The sequence below is a fragment of the Littorina saxatilis genome, linkage group LG1 (genome assembly GCF_037325665.1).
Source record: "Littorina saxatilis isolate snail1 linkage group LG1, US_GU_Lsax_2.0, whole genome shotgun sequence".
Classification (NCBI taxonomy): Eukaryota; Metazoa; Mollusca; class Gastropoda; order Littorinimorpha; family Littorinidae; genus Littorina; species Littorina saxatilis.
The window spans coordinates 42,471,250-42,498,189 of NC_090245.1; the positions used below are offsets into that span (position 1 = coordinate 42,471,250).

The 26,940-nt window shown below is 41.5% G+C and overlaps 1 protein-coding gene and 1 long non-coding RNA gene across 3 annotated transcripts in view; both read left to right on the plus strand.

The window, feature by feature from the left end:
- Positions 1-4,975: 4,975 nt before the first annotated feature.
- The window catches only part of LOC138970227 (uncharacterized), a 76,120-nt gene continuing 54,155 nt past the window's right edge, over positions 4,976-26,940 (plus strand). The window contains exon 1 of one of the 2 annotated variants that reach the window (XM_070342732.1): positions 4,976-5,417. In XM_070342732.1, the coding sequence (XP_070198833.1) occupies positions 5,413-5,417 (5 nt within the window). In that variant the 5' untranslated portion in view covers positions 4,976-5,412. Of the gene's footprint in view, positions 5,418-5,856; positions 5,978-26,940 lie in introns of those variants that run through there. The other variant, XM_070342726.1, reaches the window with a different exon arrangement.
- Positions 10,827-12,036, plus strand: LOC138970199 (uncharacterized). Its single transcript, XR_011456861.1, has 2 exons — positions 10,827-11,316; positions 11,597-12,036. It is a non-coding gene; the product is annotated as an uncharacterized lncRNA (long non-coding RNA).

The window sequence follows — 26,940 nt, forward strand, 5'->3', positions numbered from 1 at the left end:
AATCGAATACAGAAGTTTCAAGTATTTTGATGAATCTGCCTTTTTCTTTGACCTTAACCAAGCCCCATTTTATAGCGTATTCAATTGCAGTGACGCAGAGAGCGCCTGCAATATTTTTCACGATATTTTGTGCTCTATAATTGATAAACACGCACCACTACGTCAGCATAGAGTGAAACATCCCCAGCTCCCCCCTTGGTTAACCTCAGACATTATCGAGGCTATGGCGATGCGTGATTATTTTAAAGAGCGCAACATGAAAACAGAGTATAAACTACAAAAAAATAAAGTTTTGGACACAGTGAGACAAGCAAAATGAACTGAAAAAAAGGATACAGCTACAATCTGGCGAGCAGTGAATGAAATTCTTGATAAATCTAGGAAGGGATCAACCAATTCTCATTCACAAATATCTCCAAATGATTTTAACAAACACTTCATTTCGCTAGCAGACAACCTAAAATCTTGTCTCAAGCAAAACGATTCCCTTGATAAGGATGATTGTTTTGAAAAATTAAAAACATTCTGTGGACAAAAGTTGACTCAAACTGACACATTTTCTATTCCTCCAATCTCAGTGCACGAGGTAGGAAAACTGGTAGAACAAATGGCGAATAAGAAGTCAATGGGTCCAGACAAGATTCCAGTCAAGTTGCTAAAACTTGCTTTACCTTACATTGTCGATTCCCTAACTTATGTTTATAACCTAAGCATACAACAAAATGTGTTCCCTTCTATTTTAAAGTGTGCAAAGGTATTACCACTTCCCAAAAATAAGGATCTTACAGACCCAAACAACTTTAGACCTATTTCCCTCTTACCTGTTCTATCTAAACCCTTAGAAAAGCACATACAAAAACACCTACTGGCATATATGGAACAAATGAATCTGTTTCATTCGTTTCAGTCTGGATTCCGCTCGAAGCATTCCTGCCACACCGCATTAAGCTCTTTATGCGAGACTTGGCTGTCAGCAATAAACAAAGCAGAAATAACGGGAGCGTTGTTTCTGGACTTTAAGAAAGCCTTTGACCTAGTAGATCACTCACTTCTACTGAAGAAATTAAAGTGCTATTTAAAAGACGACTCCGCCTGTGCCTTTTTTGAATCGTATCTTTCAAAACGGAAACAGTATGTGTCCATTAACTGTAAAACTTCGTCAAACGAGTTTGTCAGGAGTGGTGTCCCTCAAGGGTCTGTATTAGGACCTATCTTGTTCTGTATTTATATAAATGACTTACCCCTTCATGTGTCCGATGAAAAAGTTAGATGTGAGTTCTTCGCGGATGACTCTTCTGTTCACATCAGTCAAACATCTTTGGAATCCGTCAACTCTTCTCTTCAAACAAGTGTGGATGAAATCACTGAGTGGTGCGTTTCTAATGCAATGATCATTCATCCGATTAAAACAAAGAGTATGGTGATAACCACGAGACAAAAACACCAGTTAAGTCCTTTACTACTACAACTGTCAGTTGGCTCAACTCAAGTGCAGCAAGTTAGGAAACATAGAATATTAGGTGTTACCATTGATCAAGAGTTGAAATGGAAAACTCATTTGAGTAATATTTGCAAAGTAGTATCAAAGAATTTGTACCTGTTATCAAAATTAAGGCATTACGCCGATTCTGAAGCACTCAAAATGTTCTATTACGCCCACATAATGCCTCATATAAACTTCGCTTCGACACTTTGGGATAACTGCAGTGATGTTCATTTAAAAAGACTCAATTCCCCGCATCGCCGAGCTGCAAAACTTATTCTGCATGATTTGAATAGGTCCACAGATGATAAACTAAAGCTCCTGAATTTCCTCCCCTTGAAAGATCAGTTGACGTTAAACAAGGCTGTGTTCATGTATAAAATTCTAAATGACGACTGTCCTAAATATTTGCAATCACATTTCAAACATGCCACAAAAAGATATGGGTCCCAAAAAATCATCCCTCCTATACCTCGCATAGACCTCTACAAATCGAGCTTAGCCTTCTCGGGAGCTTTTCTCTGGAACGCCTTCCCCCAACAGATAAGTAATGCAACTTCAGTGAAAATGTTTAAGAGACAGTCACGTTCACACATCATTCGTGAATGAAATGTCTTGTTCGATTGTTATTTTGTTGAACATTTTGTTCTTGTGTTAACGGATGTGTAGCTGATTTGAGCAACTTAATTCTCAAAATGAAAGGTTTAATGTAATTTTGTAATTTTTGATATCTCCTTATATAATTCCTTAAATGCACATTGTGTTGCAATCCATACAATGTAATTCTGTATCTTATCTGATTGAAGTTTTATTTTTTATGTCCGTCTGTCTTTATGTGTTGTATAAAGGACAGGTTGGAAGAATAGGCTTTGCCTAAAACCTTTATCCTTTTGTAATAAAGTTCTGAGTCTGAGTCTCTCTCTCTCTCTCTCTCTCTCTCTCTCTCTCTCTCTCTCTCTCTCTCTCTCTCTCTCTCTCTCTCTCTCTCTCTCTCTCTCTCTCGCTCTCCTTCTTTTTGTGTTTTCTTTGGTGTCCAAAAGTAGTCCGGCGGTCGCAGGACCTGCCGGACCGTGTGCTACGCCCCTGTAAGTATATTTTACAAATGTTATTCATTTTATTTAATAATTTTATAATGTTTATTTAATAAGTTTATGCTTGTTTCTCAGTGAAACAAGGCATTTAATTGTGGACTGGCCTATACTGCTGCAAAATATCAAAATGTCTTAAAATACTTTCACATACTTATACAACTATGTTGTTTTTGTTCCTGTAGCTGCTGTTTAGTGTTTATCAAGGTGGTCCATAATAGCCTTTTTACAGGTCCGTTATACCTTAACATTTGTAAAATATAGACCCTTTACGGATGTATTTTTCCCCCAGAATCCTAGAACTTATCCTTGGCTTATCCTTATTCTGCACAACATTTAAAGTGAATAAAGACTAAACATGTATCAAGAAATAAAACGTTTCCCTTGGAGAAAAAAAGTTCATTTTGAGATTTAAAAAATAATTCCGCGGATTTCTTTATTTATGTATTACTTGGGATAAAAAATAGGTTACAGTCATAAACGCTGTCTTGTCTTATGTTTACACAGGCAGGCAACAGTCGAACAGAGCCCTAACTATAATATACCATTTTATTATTTGTAGTACTCGCTTAGGTGGGCAGCCAGAAAGTGCGTAGGCATGCAGCCGTAAGCAAAGATACATTGCGTAGGTGGGCAGCCGCAAAATCGATCAGTCGTGGTACAGATTCAAGAATTACGCTCCAACCGCGTGACTTTGGATGACACAACTTGGACCACATGTCAACTAATAAACAATAATGATATTCCAATAGACTGCAGTTTGATTGATAACCTTGATTTTCATTAATAACTGTGGGAAGTCAGAATTTACGCAAATTTGCAAGAAAAGCAAAATTAATCGAAGCTCAACGTTAAAGGCAGAGTAAGCCTCCCGTAAACCATCACAGATACGGTCAGGCTTTTACACACAGTACAAACACCCTTTCATTTAAATACTCACCAATTGAGAACATCCTAGGTGCCCTCCGTAAAGAGCGAACAATTTTCAAAGAATTTATTTTTGCGTGGTTTATCTTACCCCTGAGCCATCGTGAACCCGTGTGATCCAGTTTTCCCTTTTCACAATGCAGTCGTCATAGTTAGTCATTTGAATGCGACTCGACGTGAGCTTATCTACAATAGCACGTTTTTTTTATGCACGAAACAACGGCTGTGGTTCACAAGAACTCTAGCGATGGCTTGTGACTGTTGAGAGGAACGGCGATTTGCACTGATAAACCGGCCGTCGTCTGCTACGACCCTTGCGTGACCCTGCTTCCGGGCTTTTCTTTTTTTAAACTTTCACAACTTCGAATTGTTCTGATCTTGTCTTGATGAAAAACGAATTCTTTTATGATTAAAGAATGTTTGTGTAACAAGCTGTCAATTTATTATTTAGATTTTAAAAGTTAGGTCTAGCGCAAAAACGAGGCGCCGTTGTTGTTAACGGAACAAGTCTACGAAAATGATTTGATGACTGTTTGACCTTTGATCATAACTAGTGCTGTGATAATGAGCTTTAGCACTATTGTGATGGTGTTGACACTATACTTGCCCAATTGAGTCTAACTACCTGATGGCTAATCTACTGTGATACCTGTGATAACTGATGATGATTACTGTGATTGGTTTTATGTGTTTGGTTGGTCTCTTCTTTTGGTAGTGCAATAGCGTTAATTATGGATTGTTGTTATCATCATTTACATAAAAACTTATCTGTTAATCCAAACAATGATATAATTACTGTGATGTTCTTAACTACACTTTATTATGGAATGTATGTATGTATGTATGTATGTATGTATGTATGTAGGTATGTATGTAGGTATGTATGCATGTGTGTTGGTGTGTCGGTGTGTCAAGTGTGCAAGTAAAAAGGGTATTGTAGTTGTACATATATTACTTTAGATATTTTTTTGTTATCATGGGTTTTATAAATTTTCTTCTCTTCTTCTTTTATAATTATTAATTAATGACCTATATGTGCTGATGACCAATTTAATTTCCTTTGTTGGATCAATAAAATGTTATGAGTTATGAGTTATGAGTTATGAAAAATAAATCCTTGGAAAATGTCTCACGCTCGACAGAAAGCAGCCAGGATGTTCCCGTTCGGTGAGCGTTCAAATGGAAGTATGCTTGTACTGTATTTAGACGCTCGGGGAGCTCTGTGATGGTTTACGGGAGGCTTACTGTGCCTTTAACAAATGCATCGAAGAAAAGAATAAAATCGATGATGGGATGCTATAACACCTTAGGTCGAAGTACAAACGCCAGTAATGTGATGATATGTCATTTTGGAGAAAACAGAGACGATTTTGTCGTGCAGAAACTCACCCGGCGTGTTGCTCTTCATCGGTGAAAGTTAGTGCGGAAGCCACCGTCTACGGCGTGCAACTCGCCTGTGCGACTTCTCTGAGCGACGTCAAAGCACTCAGTCGGTCTTGTTGGCTCAGCTCATAGTGGCATTTTTTCTTCCGTCGCTGTGTTAGGCGTGCGACAGAAGATAGATGACGCTGTGTCTTTCCAGGTTCTTTCTTTATTTGGTGTTTAACGTCGTTTTCAACCATTCAAGGTTATATCGCGACGGTCTTTCCAGGTTCAACGACTGTATTGACATAATTAACTTGTAGTCATGGTCATGTTGTGATGCGCGACCCTTTTCTACTTCTGAACGCGATTGTGAATCTGATATTTGTTTCCTGATGTACCAAAAACGCGCTGGTAGCCACGACTGAAGTGCAAATAAGACATTTTGCGCAAGCGAGGTAGAAAAAAGGAGCAAGCCCCGGGTTTTGTTTTTGCTCTGTGTATGTGTGTGTGTTCCTTCATCGACCGTGGGACGAAAAAGGACAAGGAGCAATGAGGTAGGCAGCTGTGCCAAGACGTGAGGTGATAATTATGTGTGACTGATCGTGCGACGAACTTACTTGTGTTTTCTGGTGTGTGTGTGTGACTGCGAGTCTGTGTCTGTGTGTATCTGTGTGCGCGCGCTCTTGTTTGTTTGTGCGAACACGTGCCTGTGTGTGTGTGTGTGTGTGTGTGTGTGTGCGCGCGCGCGTGTGTGTGTGTGTGTGTGTGCCGCGTGCGCGCGCGCGTGTGTGTGTGTGTGTGTGTCAGTGACGCGCGCGTGTGTGTGTGTTTGCGTGTTTGTCACAGTGTGTGCGTGTGTGCGTGTGTGTGTGTGTGCTTTTGCGTGTGTGTACGTGTGTGTGAGTGCGCGGCGCGTGTGCGTGCGTGTGTATGTGCGTGCGCGCTCGTGCTGACACGTGTACGCGATGTGTGTTTGATGGAAACATCATTATCTGCTCCTGCTCTGCTCCTATGTGTGGGTGCGTCCATGTGCGCCTGTGTGTGTCACTCCAACAAATGGCTCTACCTGCTTCCTTATGTGTGACATGTGCGTGACAAGCGGAGTGACTGATTGGTGAGGAACGCACTGTTTTGAAGTCTACTTCCTTCATTCACGCTCATCTGGCGGAGATGTCTAGGCTACTTAGCTAGACTCTCACCGAGCTTTTGCTTTTCTCGATCAGTGCGCTTTTATGTTCCGGATTAATTTGATTTAACTGACTGACTCATGTTGCCCCCATCTAACACTGACGCGCAAACTACATTGCCATGCGAGACAAATCCTGCACCACCAATTGTCCGACCCTTTCTCCAATTGAACACAACGGCTGGCATGTAAAGAACGGAATTCTAGTTCCTGTGAGATGTCTCGCCCTACCTGCCCCTCGGGCGGTTGTTAAGCTGACGAAATGTGGCTGCAAATCAGGGTGCACAGGAAGGTGCAGTTGTCGCATCTTGAACACACGGCCAGTACCGTGTTACACGGTACTGGCCGTGTGTTCAAGATGCAGTTGTCGTAGCAATAGCACGGTGTGTCAACTGATTCCGTTCATCCACCGGATGTTTCCGTTCATCCGCAGGATGTGTCCGTTCATACAGCCTTATTTTCGTCACTTGCTTCGGGAAAAACGTTTTGGTAAGTCGTGTGGGCAGCGCGCTTGTGTGATATTGAAAGAATAAGGTAGCGAAATGGTTGGGTTATGTGTACGATAAGTACCAAGGTGCTAGTGAATCCTAATAATAACACATGCGGGCCGAACGTGTCAAAATTGCCTGATTTTTTAACATTTTCTTGTTTTTCTCGCTCTGTTATCGAATCTGACCCCTGATTTGCACATGATCACCAAAACTATTGCCTGTTACGACATTTCGCTTGAACAGAAGTTTATAGAAACCCATGGCAAGTAAAATCACTTGTCTTTTGAAAACATACAGATTCCGTTCATACCACATGTTTCTGTTCCGACACAAAAGTGCATGTTTCCCTTCGTACGAAACGCGTTTCCGTTCATACACATTCGTTAGATCAGAGTGAAACAGGCCCCCACTACAAGTTCTGTGTATTCCAATCGTCTTCAAATAGCACAAAGTACGAATGCGTGTGACAATGGACCTATGTGAACCATAAATGAATTGAATTTGCATAAAACAGTTTTGTGTCCGTTCGTACTGATTTTGACGGGAAAATGTGTCCGTTCGTACCACTTTCATCAAATTGTTTCCGTTCGTACGCTTTTCAGTAATGTGTTCGGTGACGGAGGTTTCTGGGTGTTTTGGTAAGAACGAAGATTGATTTATGTAGTTTTGCTTGCTTTGCAGCACGGCAAATAAGACTGAACTAAGTAACATGTACATTTGTATTTACTCCTATCATGCCATTTGCTTCACCTGTGATAATCATGAGCAGAATTTAGATAAATCAAGAGAAAACATTATCCAGGCTCTATCAGTCCTTTTTACATTTCGTCAAGTTTTGACTAAATGTGTGAACATGAATGGGGAATCGAAACGAGGGTCGTGGTGTATGTGTGTGTGTGTCTGTGTCTTGTCTGTGTATGTGTAGAGCGATTCAGAGAAACCTACTGGACCGATCTTCATGAAACTTTACATGAGGGGTTCTGAGTATGATATCCCCAGCATTTATTTTTATTTTTTTTAAATAAATGTCTTTAATGACGTCATATCCGACTTTTTGTAAAAGTTGAGGCCGCACTGTCACACCCTCATTTTTTTTTTTTATCAAATTGATTTTAAAACTTTAGCCATGCAACCTTCGACGAAGCCCGTACTATGAAATTGCATTTCAGCTTCCAAGCTTAATCAGATTTAAAAAGAAGTTTGGTCATTCAAAATCTGAAAATGCTAAATTCGATCCAAGAATGATTTCATCTTATTATCTATTGTTTGCTGATTCCCAAAACATATAGATATGTTATGTTTGAATACAAAAACAAGCTCAGCAAATTAAAAAGAATACAGAAAAGCGTACTTTCCTGCTTCGCGCAATAGAAGCTACCGCGCTTTACCGGCTTGTCAATTTCACTTCGTTTTGCACGTGAAAAGTGAGCATTTTCTTTGTCACGGCGATTGACGAAGCTGTATTGCCTTCTGTTTCATTTCGTGAGTTTGACAGCTTGACTAGTAATTTCGCCTTACGCGACTTGTTTTTAGATTACTTTCAGATGGCTGTGCATCTTTCCGTTCTTGAGGAGGTAGTTATCTACGCCAGTACACTGGACATCAGTGGCAACGTTGAAATCAGTACAGAGCCAACGGCGCTTGCCACCAGCACACGACTAAACAAGTCGCGTAAGGCGAAAATACAACATTTAGTCAAGTAGCTGTCGAACTCACAGAATGAAACTGAACGCAAAGCAACGCAGCAAGACCGTATACTCGTAGCATCGTCAGTCCACCGCTCACCGCATAGGCGGTGAAATTGACAAGAAGAGCGGGGTAGTAGTTGCGCTGGGAAGGATAGCACGCTTTTCTGTACCTCTCTTCGTTTTAACTTTCTGAGCGTGTTTTTAATCCAAACATATCATATCTATATGTTTTTGGAATCAGGAACCGACAAGGAATAAGATGAAAGTGTTTTTAAATTGATTTGGAAAATTTAATTTTGATAATAATTTTTATATATTTAATTTTCAGAGCTTGTTGTTAATCCAAATATAACATATTTATATGTTATTGGAATCAGCAAATGATGGAGAATAAGATGAACGTAAATTTGGATCGTTTTATAAAAAATAATTTTTTTTTACAATTTTCAGATTTTTAATGACCAAAGTCATTAATTAATTTTTAAGCCACCACGCTGAAATGCAATACCGAAGTCCGGGCTTCGTCGAAGATTACTTGACCAAAATTTCAACCAATTTGGTTGAAAAATGAGGGCGTGACAGTGCCGCCTCAACTTTCACGAAAAGCCGGATATGACGTCATCAAAGACATTTATCAAAAAAATGAAAAAAACGTCTGAGGATATCATACCCAGGAACTCTCATGTCAAATTTCATAAAGATCGGTCCAGTAGTTTGGTCTGAATCGCTCTACACGCACGCACACACACACATACACACACACATACACCACGACCCTCGTCTCGATTCCCCCCTCGATGTTAAAACATTTAGTCATAACTTGACTAAATGTAACAAGTCGCGTAAGGCGAAAATACAATATCATTAGTCAAGTAGCTGTCGAACTCACAGAATGAAACTGAACGCAATGCCATTTTACTCGTAGCATCGTCAGGCCACCGCTCATGGCAAAGGCAGTGACATTGACAAGAAGAGCGGGGTAGTAGTTGCGCTAAGAAGGTTAGCACGCTTTTCTGTCCCTTGTTACGAAGCGGTTTACTCGTATCTGGGGTAATGTGTATTGTTGTAAATAGAATAGACTATAGCGATGGTCAGACATTGGAAAGGGCTATAGGCTGCATACCGTCGCGTTGACCGCAGTTGAACCTTTGTGTAACTGACAAGGTTTTTCACGTGCAAGTAATGCAGGCGACAGCTCACTGGCAATGTCATAGCAAGAACGACTTTGTAAAATCAGTCGCCGTCAAGGAGCCAAGCTCGACTCATGTTTTTCGTAACACGTTAGCAGACGGGCTCCTGTTTTAGGTATCTGACTGAAGAAGGATGAAGACTGACGAACTTTCCCTATCAGTCTACGTGATATCTTCCATTTTCATATTCATGCCAGGCCGGCGACTGTACTAAATGTTGGCTTTACACTCTTTTGAGGTATGTTTGAAACCGGTTATATTTTCATGTCATGCTGTCGTATGTGAGAAGAGTGACTGTTTCTGTGTTTAATGTTATTGTGTAGGCCTAAGCTATTGTGCTACACTGCTTAAACATGTGAGGGTTTTACGTAACGTTTTCTTGGTTTTAGAAAACAGGAATTAACGTGTAAATAATTATATTGGCTCATGCAGCTTAATATGTTGGACGAGTGAGTATTTTTATTGTGCGAGTGAAAGAAACTAAAGACAAGTTGACTTATGGACTATAAACTTTACAGTGTTCCAACTGGGGGGTTTTCATCGCCGGAGGCTGAACTGAACCAGTCAACTGCGGCTTGTGGACATGACCATGGCATGGAGAGCTGGCAGGGTTCTACAGTTAGCCGCCGAGACGAACTGGAAGGATCAAGGACTACGTCAAGCAATGGTTGCGGTGTCGTGAGGACTGGTGCACCCTTGTCAGTCGTCTGAAGGACTTACAGCCATACCAACATCTTGAAAGCCGAAAGATGGCAGTAGGGTAACGTACAGTAGAATACCTATTCGTCTTACCTGTTAAGCTGCTTTGTTTGAGCCAAAAGGTGTCTGCGTCTTGGACTGTAGAGTTTCTTGCGGTGTTGTCGGCCTAGGGTACTGGTCGAAGCCGGAAATGATTTTGTGATGTAAAAAGCTTTGTAAACAATAATAATTAGTCTTAGCAGTGTCAAGATCCATTTAACACCAGGTTTTTGCGTGTGTGAGTGCGTGTGCGCTTGTGCCTTGTAAGCTACTGTAGCGGACAACTATTCAGATTACATTCAAGCCTGTAAACAAATACTAAATTTATAGAGTGGTGTAGAGGCATTTATGATTGTCTAGAAACCGGCCAATAAAGGACCATAACATCTGGCGCAATAAGGGCTATACCACTCCATAACAAATGGCGCCCAATAGTGTTTGTTTGTTTGACCCTTTAGCAGTATTGTTTTCTATCTCAAGGCACGTGCGCTTACACGGGTGTGAATGATTGTTTTGTTTGTCCTGTTTGTCCAGTAACATTTTCAGATTTGATTTGATTTTTGATTTGATGTGTTGACTGGCATATTCTTGCAAGGCCAAGGTCTCACACGTGTTTCATTCATGATATTTTTTGTACACAGCTTCTGAACATGACCCCAGTATACTTTTGACTTTTTGGATAATCTCTGATCGAGATTCAGAAAATTTCATCGTTTTATCAACAATTCATTTTCTTTTGAGGAAAGGGGGTGATGTTACGAAGCGGTTTACTCGTATCTGGGGTAATGTGTATTGTTGTAAATAGAATAGACTATAGCGATGGTCAGACATTGGAAAGGGCTATAGGCTGCATACCGTCGCGTTGACCGCAGTTGAACCTTTGTGTAACTGACAAGGTTTTTCACGTGCAAGTAATGCAGGCGACAGCTCACTGGCAATGTCATAGCAAGAACGACTTTGTAAAATCAGTCGCCGTCAAGGAGCCAAGCTCGACTCATGTTTTTCGTAACACGTTAGCAGACGGGCTCCTGTTTTAGGTATCTGACTGAAGAAGGATGAAGACTGACGAACTTTCCCTATCAGTCTACGTGATATCTTCCATTTTCATATTCATGCCAGGCCGGCGACTGTACTAAATGTTGGCTTTACACTCTTTTGAGGTATGTTTGAAACCGGTTATATTTTCATGTCATGCTGTCGTATGTGAGAAGAGTGACTGTTTCTGTGTTTAATGTTATTGTGTAGGCCTAAGCTATTGTGCTACACTGCTTAAACATGTGAGGGTTTTACGTAACGTTTTCTTGGTTTTAGAAAACAGGAATTAACGTGTAAATAATTATATTGGCTCATGCAGCTTAATATGTTGGACGAGTGAGTATTTTTATTGTGCGAGTGAAAGAAACTAAAGACAAGTTGACTTATGGACTATAAACTTTACAGTGTTCCAACTGGGGGGTTTTCATCGCCGGAGGCTGAACTGAACCAGTCAACTGCGGCTTGTGGACATGACCATGGCATGGAGAGCTGGCAGGGTTCTACAGTTAGCCGCCGAGACGAACTGGAAGGATCAAGGACTACGTCAAGCAATGGTTGCGGTGTCGTGAGGACTGGTGCACCCTTGTCAGTCGTCTGAAGGACTTACAGCCATACCAACATCTTGAAAGCCGAAAGATGGCAGTAGGGTAACGTACAGTAGAATACCTATTCGTCTTACCTGTTAAGCTGCTTTGTTTGAGCCAAAAGGTGTCTGCGTCTTGGACTGTAGAGTTTCTTGCGGTGTTGTCGGCCTAGGGTACTGGTCGAAGCCGGAAATGATTTTGTGATGTAAAAAGCTTTGTAAACAATAATAATTAGTCTTGGCAGTGTCAAGATCCATTTAACACCAGGTTTTTGCGTGTGTGAGTGCGTGTGCGCTTGTGCCTTGTAAGCTACTGTAGCGGACAACTATTCAGATTACATTCAAGCCTGTAAACAAATACTAAATTTATAGAGTGGTGTAGAGGCATTTATGATTGTCTAGAAACCGGCCAATAAAGGACCATAACATCTGGCGCAATAAGGGCTATACCACTCCATAACATCCCTCTCTTTGTTTTAACTTTCTGAGCGTGTTTTTAATCCAAACATATCATATCTATATGTTTTTGGAATCAGGAACCGACAAGGAATAAGATGAAAGTGTTTTTAAATTGATTTGGACAATTTAATTTTGATAATAATTTTTATATATTTAATTTTCAGAGCTTGTTTTTAATCTGAATATAACATATTTATATGTTTTTGGAATCAGCAAATGATGGAGAATAAGATGAACGTAAATTTGGATCGTTTTATAAATTTTTATTTTTTTTTACAATTTTCCGATTTTTAATGACCAAAGTCATTAATTAATTTTTAAGCCACCAAGCTGAAATGCAATACCGAAGTCCGGGCTTTGTCGAAGATTACTTGACCAAAATTTGAACCAATTTGGTTGAAAAATGAGGGCGTGACAGTGCCGCCTCAACTTTCACGAAAAGCCGGATATGACGTCATCAAAGACATTTATCAAAAAAATGAAAAAAACGTTCGGGGATTTCATACCCAGGAACTCTCATGTCAAATTTCATAAAGATCGGTCCAGTAGTTTAGTCTGAATCGCTCTACACACACACACACACACACACACACACGCACACACACACACACACACGCACATACACCACGACCCTCGTTTCGATTCCCCCTCGATGTTAAAATATTTAGTCAAAACTTGACTAAATATAAAAAGAAGGACCATGTGTGCGATCAGTGCGGAGCTATCTTTGCAACCAAGCGAAACGTAAATATACATGCAGTAAACAAACATACGGAACGCGGATCGTATCAACTGATGCATCAAATTGATGCATCCAAAACCAAGAATTTGATGCATCATTTTCACAATTTCATGCATCGTTTGGATGCATCAGAACTTTCGGGTTTTCCCGGAAAGTGCCGAGCAAAAAGCAAAATTTGAACCGGAATACGAAGCGAAACGAACGTCGGAAAACGAAAGTTTGAGTCGAAGGTCAAGGGCGTCAAAACTTCGTGTGCACAGAAAACAAACCACAAACAAAACAAACAAGTCGCGTAAGGCGAAAATACAATATTTAGTCAAGTAGCTGTCGAACTCACAGAATGAAACTGAACGCAATGCCATTTTTCAGCAAGACCGTATACTCGTAGCATCGTCAGTCCACCGCTCATGGCAAAGGCAGTGAAATTGACAAGAAGAGCGGGATAGTAGTTGCGCTAAGAAGGATAGCACGCTTTTCTGTACCTCTCTTTGTTTTAACTTTCTGAGCGTGTTTTTAATCCAAACATATCATATCTATATGTTTTTGGAATCAGGAACCGACAAGGAATAAGATGAAAGTGTTTTTAAATTAATTTGGACAATTTAATTTTGATAATAATTTTTATATATTTAATTTTCAGAGCTTGTTGTTAATCCGAATATAACATATTTATATGTTTTTGGAATCAGCAAATGATGGAGAATAAGATAAACGTAAATTTGGATCGTTTTATAAATTTTTATTTTTTTTTACAATTTTCAGATTTTTAATGACCAAAGTCATTAATTAATTTTTAAGCCACCAAGCTGAAATGCAATACCGAAGTCCGGGCTTCGTCGAAGATTACTTGACCAAAATTTCAACCAATTTGGTTGAAAAATGAGGGCGTGACAGTGCCGCCTCAACTTTCACGAAAAGCCGGATATGACGTCATCAAAGACATTTATCAAAAAAATGAAAAAAACGTTCGGGGATTTCATACCCAGGAACTCTCATGTCAAATTTCATAAAGATCGGTCCAGTAGTTTAGTCTGAATCGCTCTACACACACACACACACACACACACAGACACACAGACACACACACACACACACGCACATACACCACGACCCTCGTTTCGATTCCCCCTCGATGTTAAAATATTTAGTCAAAACTTGACTAAATATAAAAATGCCTTAAAATGCATAATGCCGTGACTTTGACTTGTTCCCTATTTAATGGTATGTTGTATGTTTATTTTTGTTTTATCTAACCAATCTGTTTATATTCGTCAAAATGTCATTTCAAGTTTTTCCGTGCTCAGGCATTTCTTACGGAAAGACCGGAAGTGAATGATCTTTCGCATGCATACAAAACCGAAAGTGATGCATCAAAATGATGCATCAAAATGATGCATCATTTTCTATAATGATGCATCATTTTTGTATCGGATGCATCAGTTTTGGAAAATGATGCATCCTTTTTGAAAACGATGCATCCTTTTGTGAAAATGATGCATCAAATTGTGAAAATAATGCATCAAATGCAAATCTTGGTTTTGGATGCATCAATTTGATGCATCAGTTGATACGATCCGCGTTCCGTACAAACATGCAGCAGACCCAGGCTGGGCCAACACATGTGACACCTGCAAAAAGGGCTTTCGAATCAAAGGGGATTATCATGCCCACTTCAGCCGCCATGAGGGTGTCAAACTCTACACATGCGCCTATTGTGATAAAGAATACCAGTTCAAACAAAGCCTCAATCGGCATGTCGCCAGCTGCTCACCGCAAGCCGTCCCGGAGACGTATAGCTGCAAGCAGTGTGGCCAGGTTTTTCCGAAGAAAGATTCGCTTCTTAAGCACACTAAGTCTAAGCACTCACACAAACGCATATACAAACAAACAAATAAGCAAACAAACTAACGAACGAACAAACAAAAAGTTATGCAAACAGGTAACCCTACCTTTCGTATTCCCTCACTAAAACAAGTGTTAGTTTTGTTTTGTTAAATTGCTATTCGTAAGACACATTTAAAAGTGTGTTGACCTATCACCTGATTATAACGATTTTAGAACACAGTATCAGCTTTTTTTCTGAGTGGCACATCTGAAATTTGAAGAAATAAAAAGTACATATTTTGAACAGGTTTCACACAAGTTCAGATCTTTGAAATGACATTGTGTAAGGAAACTGGACGAAGACACACTTATCAAAATGTTTGCTCTTCAGTAAGATTTTAAACAGGGATGGTATTGCACCAGAAAAGCCACAGTCGCGTGTTGTAGCATTCATGAACAACATGCATTATGGGTTATACATAAGTCGAATTAGGGGTTCTAAAATGCTAATTGCACAAGCTTTCTATCAAAAATCACAAACGTCATGAAAAGCGTACGAACGGAAACAATTTGATGAAAGTGGTACGAACGGACACATTTTCCCGTCAAAATCAGTACGAACGGACACAAAACTGATTTATGCAAATTCAATTCATCTTATGGTTCACATAGGTCCAATATCACACGCATTCGTACTTTGTGCTATTTGAAGACGATTGGAATACACAGAACTTGTAGTGGGGGCCTGTTTCACTCTGATCTAACGAATGTGTATGAACGGAAACGCGTTTCGTACGAAGGGAAACATGCACTTTTGTACGAACGGAAACATGGGGTATGAACGGAATCTGTATGTTTTCAAAAGACAAGTGATTGTACAAAAGCCATGGGTTTCTATAAACTTCTGTTCAAGCGAAATGTCGTAACAGGAAATGGTTTTGGTGATCATGTGCAAATCATGGGTCAGATTCGATAACAGAGCGAGAAAAACAAGAAAATGTTAAAAAATCAGGCAATTTTGACACGTTCGGCCCGTGTGTGTTATTATTAGGATTCACTAGCACCTTGGTACTTATCGTACACATAGCCCAACCATTTCGCTACCTTATTCTTTCAATATCACACAAGCGCGCTGCCCACACGACTTACCAAAACGTTTTTCCCGAAGCAAGTGACGAAAATAAGGCTGTATGAACGGACACATCCTGCGGATGAACGGAAACATCCGGTGGATGAACGGAATCAGTTGACACACCGTGAATAGGATGTCATGCACTCCTCTCTGCAAATGACATGGGAGGGATGGGGTTGCAAACTGGGGAGGGGGGGGGGGGCAAGTGGGTAAAGGGAGAGAAGAAGAATAACAAGAAGATGACAATGAGAAGAAATGAAAGAGAGAAAGGTAAAAAATAAAAATAATAAATAAAGGAAATATGATTAATAGCCATCAAGAAAGCAGAAAACAAAATGGACGAGAAAGACAATAAGAGCAGGAAAGAGAGGGACGAGACAAGACAATTAATAAACAAAATGGATGAGGAGGACGATAAAAAGTAGGAAAGAAAGAATTAGTGACAAGACAGAAAAGAGACAAAATGAACTAGTGAGACTAAAAATAGAAGACAAAAGAGATAATTGGTTGGTTGGTGGGTTGCTTATTTTTACATTTAGTCAAGTTTTGACTAAATGTTTTAACGTAGAGGGGAGAATCGAGAGGAGGGTGTGGTGTATGTGTGTGTGTGTGCGCGTGTGTGTGTAGAGCGATTCAGACCAAACTACTGGACCGATCTTTATGAAATTTGACATGAGAGTTCCTGGGAATGATATCCCCGAACGTTTTTTTCGTTTTTTCGATAAATACCTTTGATGACGTTATATCCGGCTTTTTGTAAAAGTTAGGCGGCACTGTCACGCCCTCATTTTTCAATCAAATTGATTGAAATTTTGGCAATCTTCGACGAAGGTCGGACTTCGGTATTGCATTTCAGCTTGGTGGCTTAAAAATTAATTAATGACTTTGGTCATTAAAAATTTGAAAATTGTAAAAAAAATCTTTTTTTTATAAAACGATCCAAATTTACGTTCATCTTATTCTTCATCATTTTATGTTTCCAAAAACATATAAATATGTTATATTTGGATTAAAAACAAGCTCTGAAAATTAAAAATATAAAAATTATGATCAAAATTAAATTTTCGAAATCAATTTAAAAACACTTTCCTCTTATTCCTTGTCGGTTCCTGATTCCAAAAACATATAGATATGATATGTTTGGATTAAAAACACGCTCAGAAAGTTAAAACGAAGAGAGGTACAGAAAAGCGTGCTATCCTTCTCAGCGCAACTACTACCCCGCTCTTCTTGTCAATTTCACTGCCTTTGCCACGAGCGGTGGACTGACGATGCTACGAGTATACGGTCTTGCTGAAAAATTGCATTGCGTTCAGTTTCATTCTGTGAGTTCGACAGCTTGACTAAATGTTGTATTTTCGCCTTACGCGACTTGTTTCTTTCTTTTATCGTCTCTTCAGCAGATATTGCTATCCGAGACAGAAGCAATTTTTCTTAACTGTGTCAGTCCACATGACAAGCTTAATGCTTAAAACTATTAACATTCATGTTTTTTCACTGTTGGAACAACGCGGCTATTAAAACAAAAAAGACACCGATACAGAGATGGAAGTAAAGGAAGACAAAAGGCAGGACACAAACACAATGGACAGGGAAAACAATACGGAGAAGAAAGGAAAGGAACAGTACTGATAGAAAAACAGATACAACAAAGGAGGCTCACAATAAAGAGAAGGAAAGAGAGGAAGAGAAACAGACCAAACATATGCAAGACAGATATAGAAATAACCATAAAGAGAGGAAGAGAAACAGACCAAACATGTGCAAGACAGATATAGAAGTAACCATAAAGAGAAGGAAAGAGAGGAAGAGAAAAAGACCAAACATGTGCAAGACAGATATAGAAGTAACCATAAAGAGAAGGAAAGAGAGGAAGAGAAAAAGACCAAACATGTGCAAGACAGATATAGAAATAACCATAAAGAGAGGAAGAGAAACAGACCAAACATATGCAAGACTTGGACAGATATAGAAGTAACCATAAAGAGAAGAGAGGAGGAGAAACAGACCAAACATATGCAAGACAGATATAGAAGTAACCATAAAGAGAAGGAAAAAGAGGAAGAGAAACAGACCAAACATATGCAAGACTTGGACAGATATAGAAGTAACCATAAAGAGAAGGAAAGAGAGGAAGAGAAACAGACCAAACATGTGCAAGACAGATATAGAAGTAACCATAAAGAGAAGGAAAGAGAGGAAGAGAAAAAGACCAAACATGTGCAAGACAGATATAGAAGTAACCATAAAGAGAAGGAAAGAGAGGAAGAGAAAAAGACCAAACATGTGCAAGACAGATATAGAAATAACCATAAAGAGAGGAAGAGAAACAGACCAAACATATGCAAGACTTGGACAGATATAGAAGTAACCATAAAGAGAAGAGAGGAGGAGAAACAGACCAAACATATGCAAGACAGATATAGAAGTAACCATAAAGAGAAGGAAAAAGAGGAAGAGAAACAGACCAAACATATGCAAGACTTGGACAGATATAGAAGTAACCATAAAGAGAAGGAAAGAGAGGAAGAGAAACAGACCAAACATGTGCAAGACAGATATAGAAATAACCATAAAAAGAAGGAAAGAGAGGAAGAGAAACAGACCAAACATGTGCAAGACAGATATAGAAGTAACCATAAAGAGAAGGAAAGAGAGGAAGAGAAACAGACCAAACATGTGCAAAACAGATATAGAAGTAACCATGAAGAGAAGGAAAGAGAGGAAGAGAAACAGACCAAACATATGCAAGACTTAGACAGATATAGAAGTAACCATAAAGAGAAGGAAAGAGAGGAAGAGAAACAGACCAAACATGTGTGAATTTTGATCATAATTTTTATATTTTAAATTTTCAGAGCTTGTTTTTAATCCAAATATATAACATATTTATATGTTTTTGGAATCAGAAAATGATGTAGAATAAGATCGTTTTATAAAAAAAAATGTTTTTTTACAATTTTCAAATTTGTAATGACCAAAGTCATAAATTAATTTTTAAGCCACCAAGCTGAAATGCAATACCGAAGTCCGGCCTTCGTCGAAGATTGCTTGGCCAAAATTTGAATCAATTTGATTGAAAAATGAGGGTGTGACAGTGCCGCCTCAACTTGTACAAAAAGCCGGATATGACGTCATCAAAGGTATTTACCAAAAGGACTCAGAGGACCACGAGGAGAAGGACGGAGATTAAAACAAGTCGCGTGAAGCCATTTAAAAACATTTAGTCAATCTGTAGGCATCAAACTAAAAGATTAAGACAAAAACCAAACATCGCCGAGACTACATTCAGATAGTCTCGGCTAAACTCCCCCATAGACCGAGACGGGTCACGCTCGGCTCCGCGAAGCATGTGACCTATTTTCTTCAATTCTGAGCGCATTTTTCAAGTAAACATAACATATCTATATATTTTTGAATTCAAGAGAAGATGAGAAATACAATGAAATGATGTTTTAATCTGTAAGTGAAAAATCGTTTTTAATGACAACTTTAATTAGCAAACTAATTAACTGATAGTTAAGCTTCCAAGCTGAAATGCAATACCAAAGTCCGGACTAAGTCGAAGATTGTTTGACCAACATTTCAATCAATTTGGTTGAAAAATGAAGGCTTGACAGTGCCGCCTCAAATATCAATAAAAGCAGGATATGACGTCATCAAAGACATTTATCGAAAGAAAAAAAAGTCCGGGGATATCATACCCAGAAACTCTCATGTCAAGTTTCATGAAGATCGGTGCAGTAGTTTTGTCTGAATCGCTCTTCACACACACACACACACACACACACACACACACACACACACACACACACACACACACACACACACACACACACACACACACACACACACCCACACATACACACACACACACTACGACCCTCGTCTCGATTCCCCGTCTATGTTAAAACATTTAGTCAAAACTTGACTAAGTGTAAAAACCAGAGAACAGACCGACCAAACCGATGAGTAAGATGACATAGAGAAGGAAGGAGAGGAGGAAATAGAGAAAAAACAAAACAAACAGAAAAGACAAATAAGAAAGAGGACAAAGATAAAGAAAGAGTTAAAGAGACGCTTTGACGCTTTGAGAGTTTAATGTCGTCAGCTTTAAAAGCCCTTTAAAGGTACTGAACTTGTCAAATCCAGGTGCACGGAGCCCCTGGGGCTTTTAGTCATACCTCAGGCAGCTATCCGTTAGAAGAACTACCAAGTTTCATTGACTTGCACCCAAAGAGTCAAGAACTGCGATTTTTGTACGAATTAATTTCGTACTCGGACCCGGCTGGTCTTGACCTATTTTTGGATCTAAATTTAGATCAGGTAGATCACCACATCATGCACAAAAAGACACGTCACTAGCAAACTATGTCAGACATCATCATGAGTTTGTGTAAAACAAAATGGAGGCCGGAATCACTCAGTTGAATCGAACTCCGACCAAACACCACGTAATAACTAGGTTAATTTATGCACTCGCGTGAACAAGAAACTGTCGAGCTTCACAGATGTCGTCGTTGGGTAGTTTTGGGTTTGTTTTACTACCATAGGAGGATTTTTGAACTGTAAATGCACTCAGCTGCAACAAAAACGCAAAACGAAGGCTGTGAGCTGCACTGTGCCTTTAAATAAAGGGGATAATATTTACATAAGAAATAAAAACAACCATACCTGCAAGCACACAGACACAGACACACACACACACACACACAGACAGTCACACAGACACAGACATACACACACACACACACACACACACACACACACACACACACACACACACACACACACACACACACGCTTTCTCTCTCTCTCTCATCCTTTTTATATTTAGTCAAGTTTTGACTAAATATTTTAACATCGAGGGGGAATCGAAACGAGGGTCGTGGTGTATGTGCGTGTGTGTGTGTGTGTGTCTGTGTGTCTGTGTGTGTGTGTGTGTGTGTGTGTGTGTAGAGCGATTCAGACTAAACTACTGGACCGATCTTTATGAAATTTGACATGAGAGTTCCTGGGTATGAAATCCCCGAACGTTTTTTTCATTTTTTTGATAAATGTCTTTGATGACGTCATATCCGGCTTTTCGTGAAAGTTGAGGCGGCACTGTCACGCCCTCATTTTTCAACCAAATTGGTTGAAATTTTGGTCAAGTAATCTTCGACGAAGCCCGGACTTCGGTATTGCATTTCAGCTTGGTGGCTTAAAAATTAATTAATGACTTTGGTCATTAAAAATCTGAAAATTGTAAAAAAAAATAAAAATTTATAAAACGATCCAAATTTACGTTTATCTTATTCTCCATCATTTGCTGATTCCAAAAACATATAAATATGTTATATTCGGATTAACAACAAGCTCTGAAAATTAAATATATAAAAATTATTATCAAAATTAAATTGTCCAAATTAATTTAAAAACACTTTCATCTTATTCCTTGTCGGTTCCTGATTCCAAAAACATATAGATATGATATGTTTGGATTAAAAACACGCTCAGAAAGTTAAAACAAAGAGAGGTACAGAAAAGCGTGCTATCCTTCTTAGCGCAACTACTATCCCGCTCTTCTTGTCAATTTCACTGCCTTTGCCATGAGCGGTGGACTGACGATGCTACGAGTATACGGTCTTGCTGAAAAATGGCATTGCGTTCAGTTTCATTCTGTGAGTTCGACAGCTACTTGACTAAATATTGTATTTTCGCCTTACGCGACTTGTTATATTTAGTCAAGTTTTGACTAAATATTTTAACATCGAGGGGGAATCGAAACGAGGGTCGTGGTGTATGTGCGTGTGTCTGTGTGTCTGTGTGTGTGTGTAGGTGGTTTTACCGACAAATGGGGACGATTGTCACTGGAGAGCAGTCAAATGGGGACGCTTCCGACAAACGGGGACGTCCCCATTTGTCGGCCCGTGCGACCCCATTTGACTGGATTTGAGCAGATTGAGCGACCCCATTTGACTGCTTCCTAGCATCCCTGTGGACAAACGGACTGGATTTTCACACAGATTCATACACATATTTTAGCTCTGCACTTTGTGGTCTGCTCAACTAAACCATGTGATTTTTATCATGTGACTTCAAATGACTTTACAGTAACTGCTTTCATCAGAATTCAGTTTCTATTCAAATGTAGTCAAACTAAAACATTTATTTGAATTAAAAAAAACAAAAGTTATTGCATTTAATATATTTTATTAAGAGTATTTTGAAAGAGTTCTGATTATTTGATCACGGGTTTTTTTGTATTAAAACAAAAACAAACACAGAAACATATACATTCCTGTAAAAAAAAAAAAAAATGATTACAACTATTTTGTTATGAGATTTATTTTAGGTTAATTCGAAGTGTTGTGTCTCATTATTACATCTTTTTTGTCGTGTTTATTGCAATTTTTATTTATTTTATTCGTGTAACCCTAGGGGTTTTTTGAAATAAATATTGATTTGACTTGACTTATTGCGAAGTATGAACCGCGTAGGGGGAGCAAAGGAGGGAGGGAGAGAGAGAGGTACGGAGGAAGGGAGGGAGAGAGAAAGGTACGGAGGAAGGGAGGGAGAGAGAGAGGTACGGATGAAGGGAGGGAGAGAGAGGTACGGATGAAGGGAGGGAGAGAGAGAGGTACGGAGAAAGAGAGTGAGAGAGAGATAGAGGAAGCAAAGGAGGGAGGGAGAGAGATAGGTATGGCGGAAGGGAGACACAGAGAGGGGGCAAAGAAGGGAGGGAGAGAGAGAGGGGTACGGAGGATGGGAGAGAGAGAGAGGGAGCAAAGGAGGGAGGGATATAGAGAGGTATGGAGGAAGGGAGAGAGAGGCAGCAAAGGAGGGAGGGAGAGAGAGAGGTACGGGGGGAGGGAGAGAGAGAGGGAGCAAAGGAGAGACAGATAGAGACAGAGGTAAGGAGGGAGGGAGAGAGAGATGGAGCAAAGAAGGGAGGGAGAGAGAGAGTTACGGAGGGAGGAAGAGAGAGAGAGGCAGCAAAGGAGGGAGGGAGAGAGAGAGGTAAGGAGGGAGGGAGAGAGAGAGGGAGCAAAGGAGGGAGGAAGAGAGAGAGGTACGGAGGGAGGGAGAGAGAGAGAGAGAGGGAGCAAAGGAGGGAGGGAGAGAGATAGGTAAGGAGGGGGGGAGAGAGAGAGGGAGCAAAAGAGGGAGGGAGAGAGAGAGGTACGGAGGAAGGGAGAAAGAGAGAGGGAACAAAAGAGGGAGGGAGAGAGAGAGAGGAACGGAGGAAGGGGGAGAGAGAGAGGGAGCAAAAGAGGGAGGGAGAGAGAGAGAGAGGTACGAAGGAAGGGAGAAAGAGAGAGGGAGCAAAGGAGGGAGGGAGAGAGAGAGGTAAGGAAGGAGAGAGACAGGGAGGGAGGGAGAGAGAGAGGTACGGAGGAAGGGAGGGAGAGAGAGAGAGGGAGCACAGGAGGGAGTGAGAGAGAGAGGTAGGGAGGGAGAGAGAGAGACAGAGGGAGCAAATGAGGGAGGGAGAGAGAAAGGTAAGGAGGGTGAGAGAAAGAGAGGGAGCAAAGGAGGGAGGGAGAGAGAGAGATACGGACGGAGGGAGAAATCGAGAGGAAGCAAAGGAGGGAGGGAGAGAGAGAGAGGGGTAAGGAGGGAGAGAGAGAGGGAGCAAAGGAGGGAGGGAGAGAGAGAGAGAGGTACGGAGGAAGGGAGGGAGAGAGAAAGGTACGGAGGAAGGGAGGGAGAGAGAGAGGTAGAGAGTAAGGGAGGGAGAGAGAGGTAAGGATGAAGGGAGGGAGAGAGAGGGGTACGGAGAAAGAGAGTGAGAGAGAGATAGAGGGAGCAAAGGAGGGAGGGAGAGAGAGGTATGGAGGAAGTGAGAGAGAGAGAGGGAGCAAAGATGGAGGGAGAGAGAGAGGTATGGAGGAAGGGAGAGAGAGAGAGGGAGCAAAGGAGGGAGGGAGATAGAGAGGTATGGAGGAAAGGAGATAGAGGGAGCAAAGGAGGGAGGGAGAGAGAGGGAGCACAGGAGGGAAGGAAAGAGATAGGTATGGACGAAGGGAGAGAGAGAGGGAGCAAAGGAGGGAGGGAGGGAGAGGGGTACGGAGGAAGGGAGAGAGAGAGGGAGCAAAGGAGAGAGGGAGAGAAAGGTACGGGGGAAGGAAGAGAGAGAGAGAGGGAGCAAAGGAGGGAGTGAGAGAGAGAGATACGGAGGAAGGGAGGGAGAGAGAGAGGTACGGAGGAAGGGAGGGAGAGAGAGGGGTACGGAGAAAGGGAGGGAGAGAGAGAGAGGGAGCAAAGGAGGGAGGGAGAGAGAGAGGTACGGAGGAAGGGAGGGAGAGAGAGGGAGCAAAAGAGGGAGGGAGAGGAAGAGGTACGGAGGAAGGGAGGGAGAGAGAGGTACGGAGAAAGGGAGGGAGAGAGGTACGGAGGAAGGGAGAGAGAGAGAGAGAGGGAGCAAAGGAGGGAGGGTGAGAGAGAGGTATGGAGAAAGGGAGGGAGAGAGGTACGGAGGAAGGGAGGGAGAGAGAGAGGGAGCAAAGGAAGGAGAGAAAGAGAGAGGTACGGAGGAAAGGAGGGAGAGAGAGAGGTACGAAGGAAGGGAGGGAGAGAGACAGGTACGGAGGAAGGAAAGGAGAGAAAGAGGTACGCAGAAACGGAGGGAGAGAGAGAGAGGGAGCAAAGGAGGGAGGGAGAGAGAGGGAGCAAAGGAGGGAGGGAGAAAGAAAGGTACGGAGGAAAGGAGGGAGAGAGAGAGGGAGCAAAGGAGGGAGGGAGAGAGAGAGGTATGGAGGAAGGGAGAGAGAGAGAGAGGGAGCAAAGGAGGGAGGGAGAGAGAGAGGTACGGAGGAAGGGAGAGAGAGAGGGAGCAAAGGAGGGAGGGAGAGAAAGGGGAATGGAGGAAGGGAGAGAGAGAGGGGGAGCAAAGGAGGGAGGGAGAGAGAGAGGTACGGAGGAAGAGAGAAAGAGAGAGGGAGCAAAGGAGAGAGGGAGAGAAAGGTACGGAGGAATGAAGAGAGAGAGAGGGAGCAAAGGAGGGAGGGAGAGAGAGGTATGGAGGAAGGGAGAGAGAGAGAGAGGGAGCAAAGGAGGGAGGGAGAGAGAGAGATACGGAGGAAGGGAGGGAGAGAGAGAGGCATGGAGGAAGGGAGGGAGAGAGAGAGGTACGGATAAAGGGAGGGAGAGAGAGAGGGGGAGCAAAGGAGGGAGGGAGAGAGAGAGGTACGGAAGAAGGGAGGGACAGAGAGGGAGCAAAGGAGGGAGGGAGAGAAAGGTATGGAGGAAGGGAGAGAGAGAGAGGTATGGGGGAAGGGAGGGAGAGAGAGAGAGGTATGGAGGAAGGGAGAGAGAGGGAGCAAAGGAAGGGGGGAGAGAGAGAGGTACGAAGGAAGGGAGAGAGAGAGAAGGAGCAAAGGAGGCAGGGAGCGAGAGGGAGCACAGGAAGGAGGGAGAGAGAGGGGTATGGATAAAAGGAGAGAGAGTCAGAGAGAGAGAGAAAAGGAGGGAGGGAGAGAGAGAGGTACGGTGGAAGGGAAAGAGAGAGAGAGGAAGCAAAGGAGGGAGGGAGAGAGAGAGGTATGGAGGAAGGGAGAGAGAGAGAGTGAGCAAAGGAGGGAGGGAGAGAGAGGGGGCAAAGGAGGGAGGGAGAGAGAGAGGTACGGAGGAAGAGAGGGAGAGATAGAGGTATGGAGGAAGGGATGGAGATAGAGAGGTACGGAGGAAGGGAGGGAGAGAGAGAGGTACTGAGAAAGAGAGGGAGAGAGAGAGAGGGAGCAAAGGAGGAAGGGGGAGAGAGGGAGCAAAGGAGAAAGAGAGAGAGGTATGGAGGAAAGGAGAGAGAGAGGGAGCAAATGAAGGAGGGAGGGAGAGGGAGCAAAGGAGGGAGGGAGAGAGAGAGGTACGGAGGAAGGGAGAGAGAGAGGGAGCACATAAGGGAGGGAGAGAGAGAGGTACGGAGAGAGGGATGGAGAGAGAGAGAGGGAGCAAAGGAGGGAGGGGAGAGAGAGAGGTACGGAGGAAGGGAGGGAGAGAGAGGGAGCACATAAGGGAGGGAGAGAGAGAGACGGAGAGAGGGAGAGAGAGAGAGAGAGACAGACAGACAGACAGACAGACAGACAGACAGACAGACAGCCAGACAGTTTTCACGCAAAAATGTTGTAAGGGTTGTGGCGTGGTGGAAAGGCGTTTGCCTCCGAAGCCGGTTTTTCTTCACTACGCAGAAGACAGAAACTGCAGAGCCGCTCTTCACTAAACTTTAAGTCTCTGTCTGACTGTTTGTAAACCAAATGTGGCTCTGATTGTATAACTTTTAACATCATTGGGATGAAATAAACACTCGATTTTATCGTCCCATCCCCCCAGATTACGTATGTGGACCCCACTTATACCAAGGTGATACAAAGTACTCAATTTTATCCAATCTTAACAGATATTTTTAAATATCTTATCACCCCCACTCCCGTCATCCTTCTGTTTTTAACCAGCTCCCGATTTTTTTAAAAAAAATTTAAATTTTTTTTTTTAACTATCGTATAAACCAATAATAGGCAATTTAGACCTTAATTTAAGCCCCTTAATTTTCGTTCGTTCGGTGTTTTTTTTTCCTATAACCCAGATCATGTTCTTAAAAGGCTAACAATACATGCCTATAGGACATGAATATATTTTGTCTGGTCGTAAGGAGTTTGAGATGAAAAGTGTTGTTTGACGCCAGCGCGGTAAAACTAGTATAGACATGTCCCTGAGTGTTACGATGACATCAGAGTTTAAACTGTTCTTTTTCTAAATTATTGTGGTTATCATTCTTAATTAGCGAGCCAATCCATCAGAGAAAAATGAAAAAAAAGAAGTCATTTTCTCATGTCTCAAGGGAAAACCAGTGCATTGCCTGTCTAAAATCACCTCCCGTTTGAGGAATTTTGCAGCCAGCGCAGTTACTTACAAGATATATTAACGTCCTACAGGCATAGATTGTTGGCCTCGGACAGGACTGGGGTAATATGATAAAAAAAAATAGAGGAGGAAAAGAAAAGGGCAAGATCAAGCAAGTCCGACCGTGA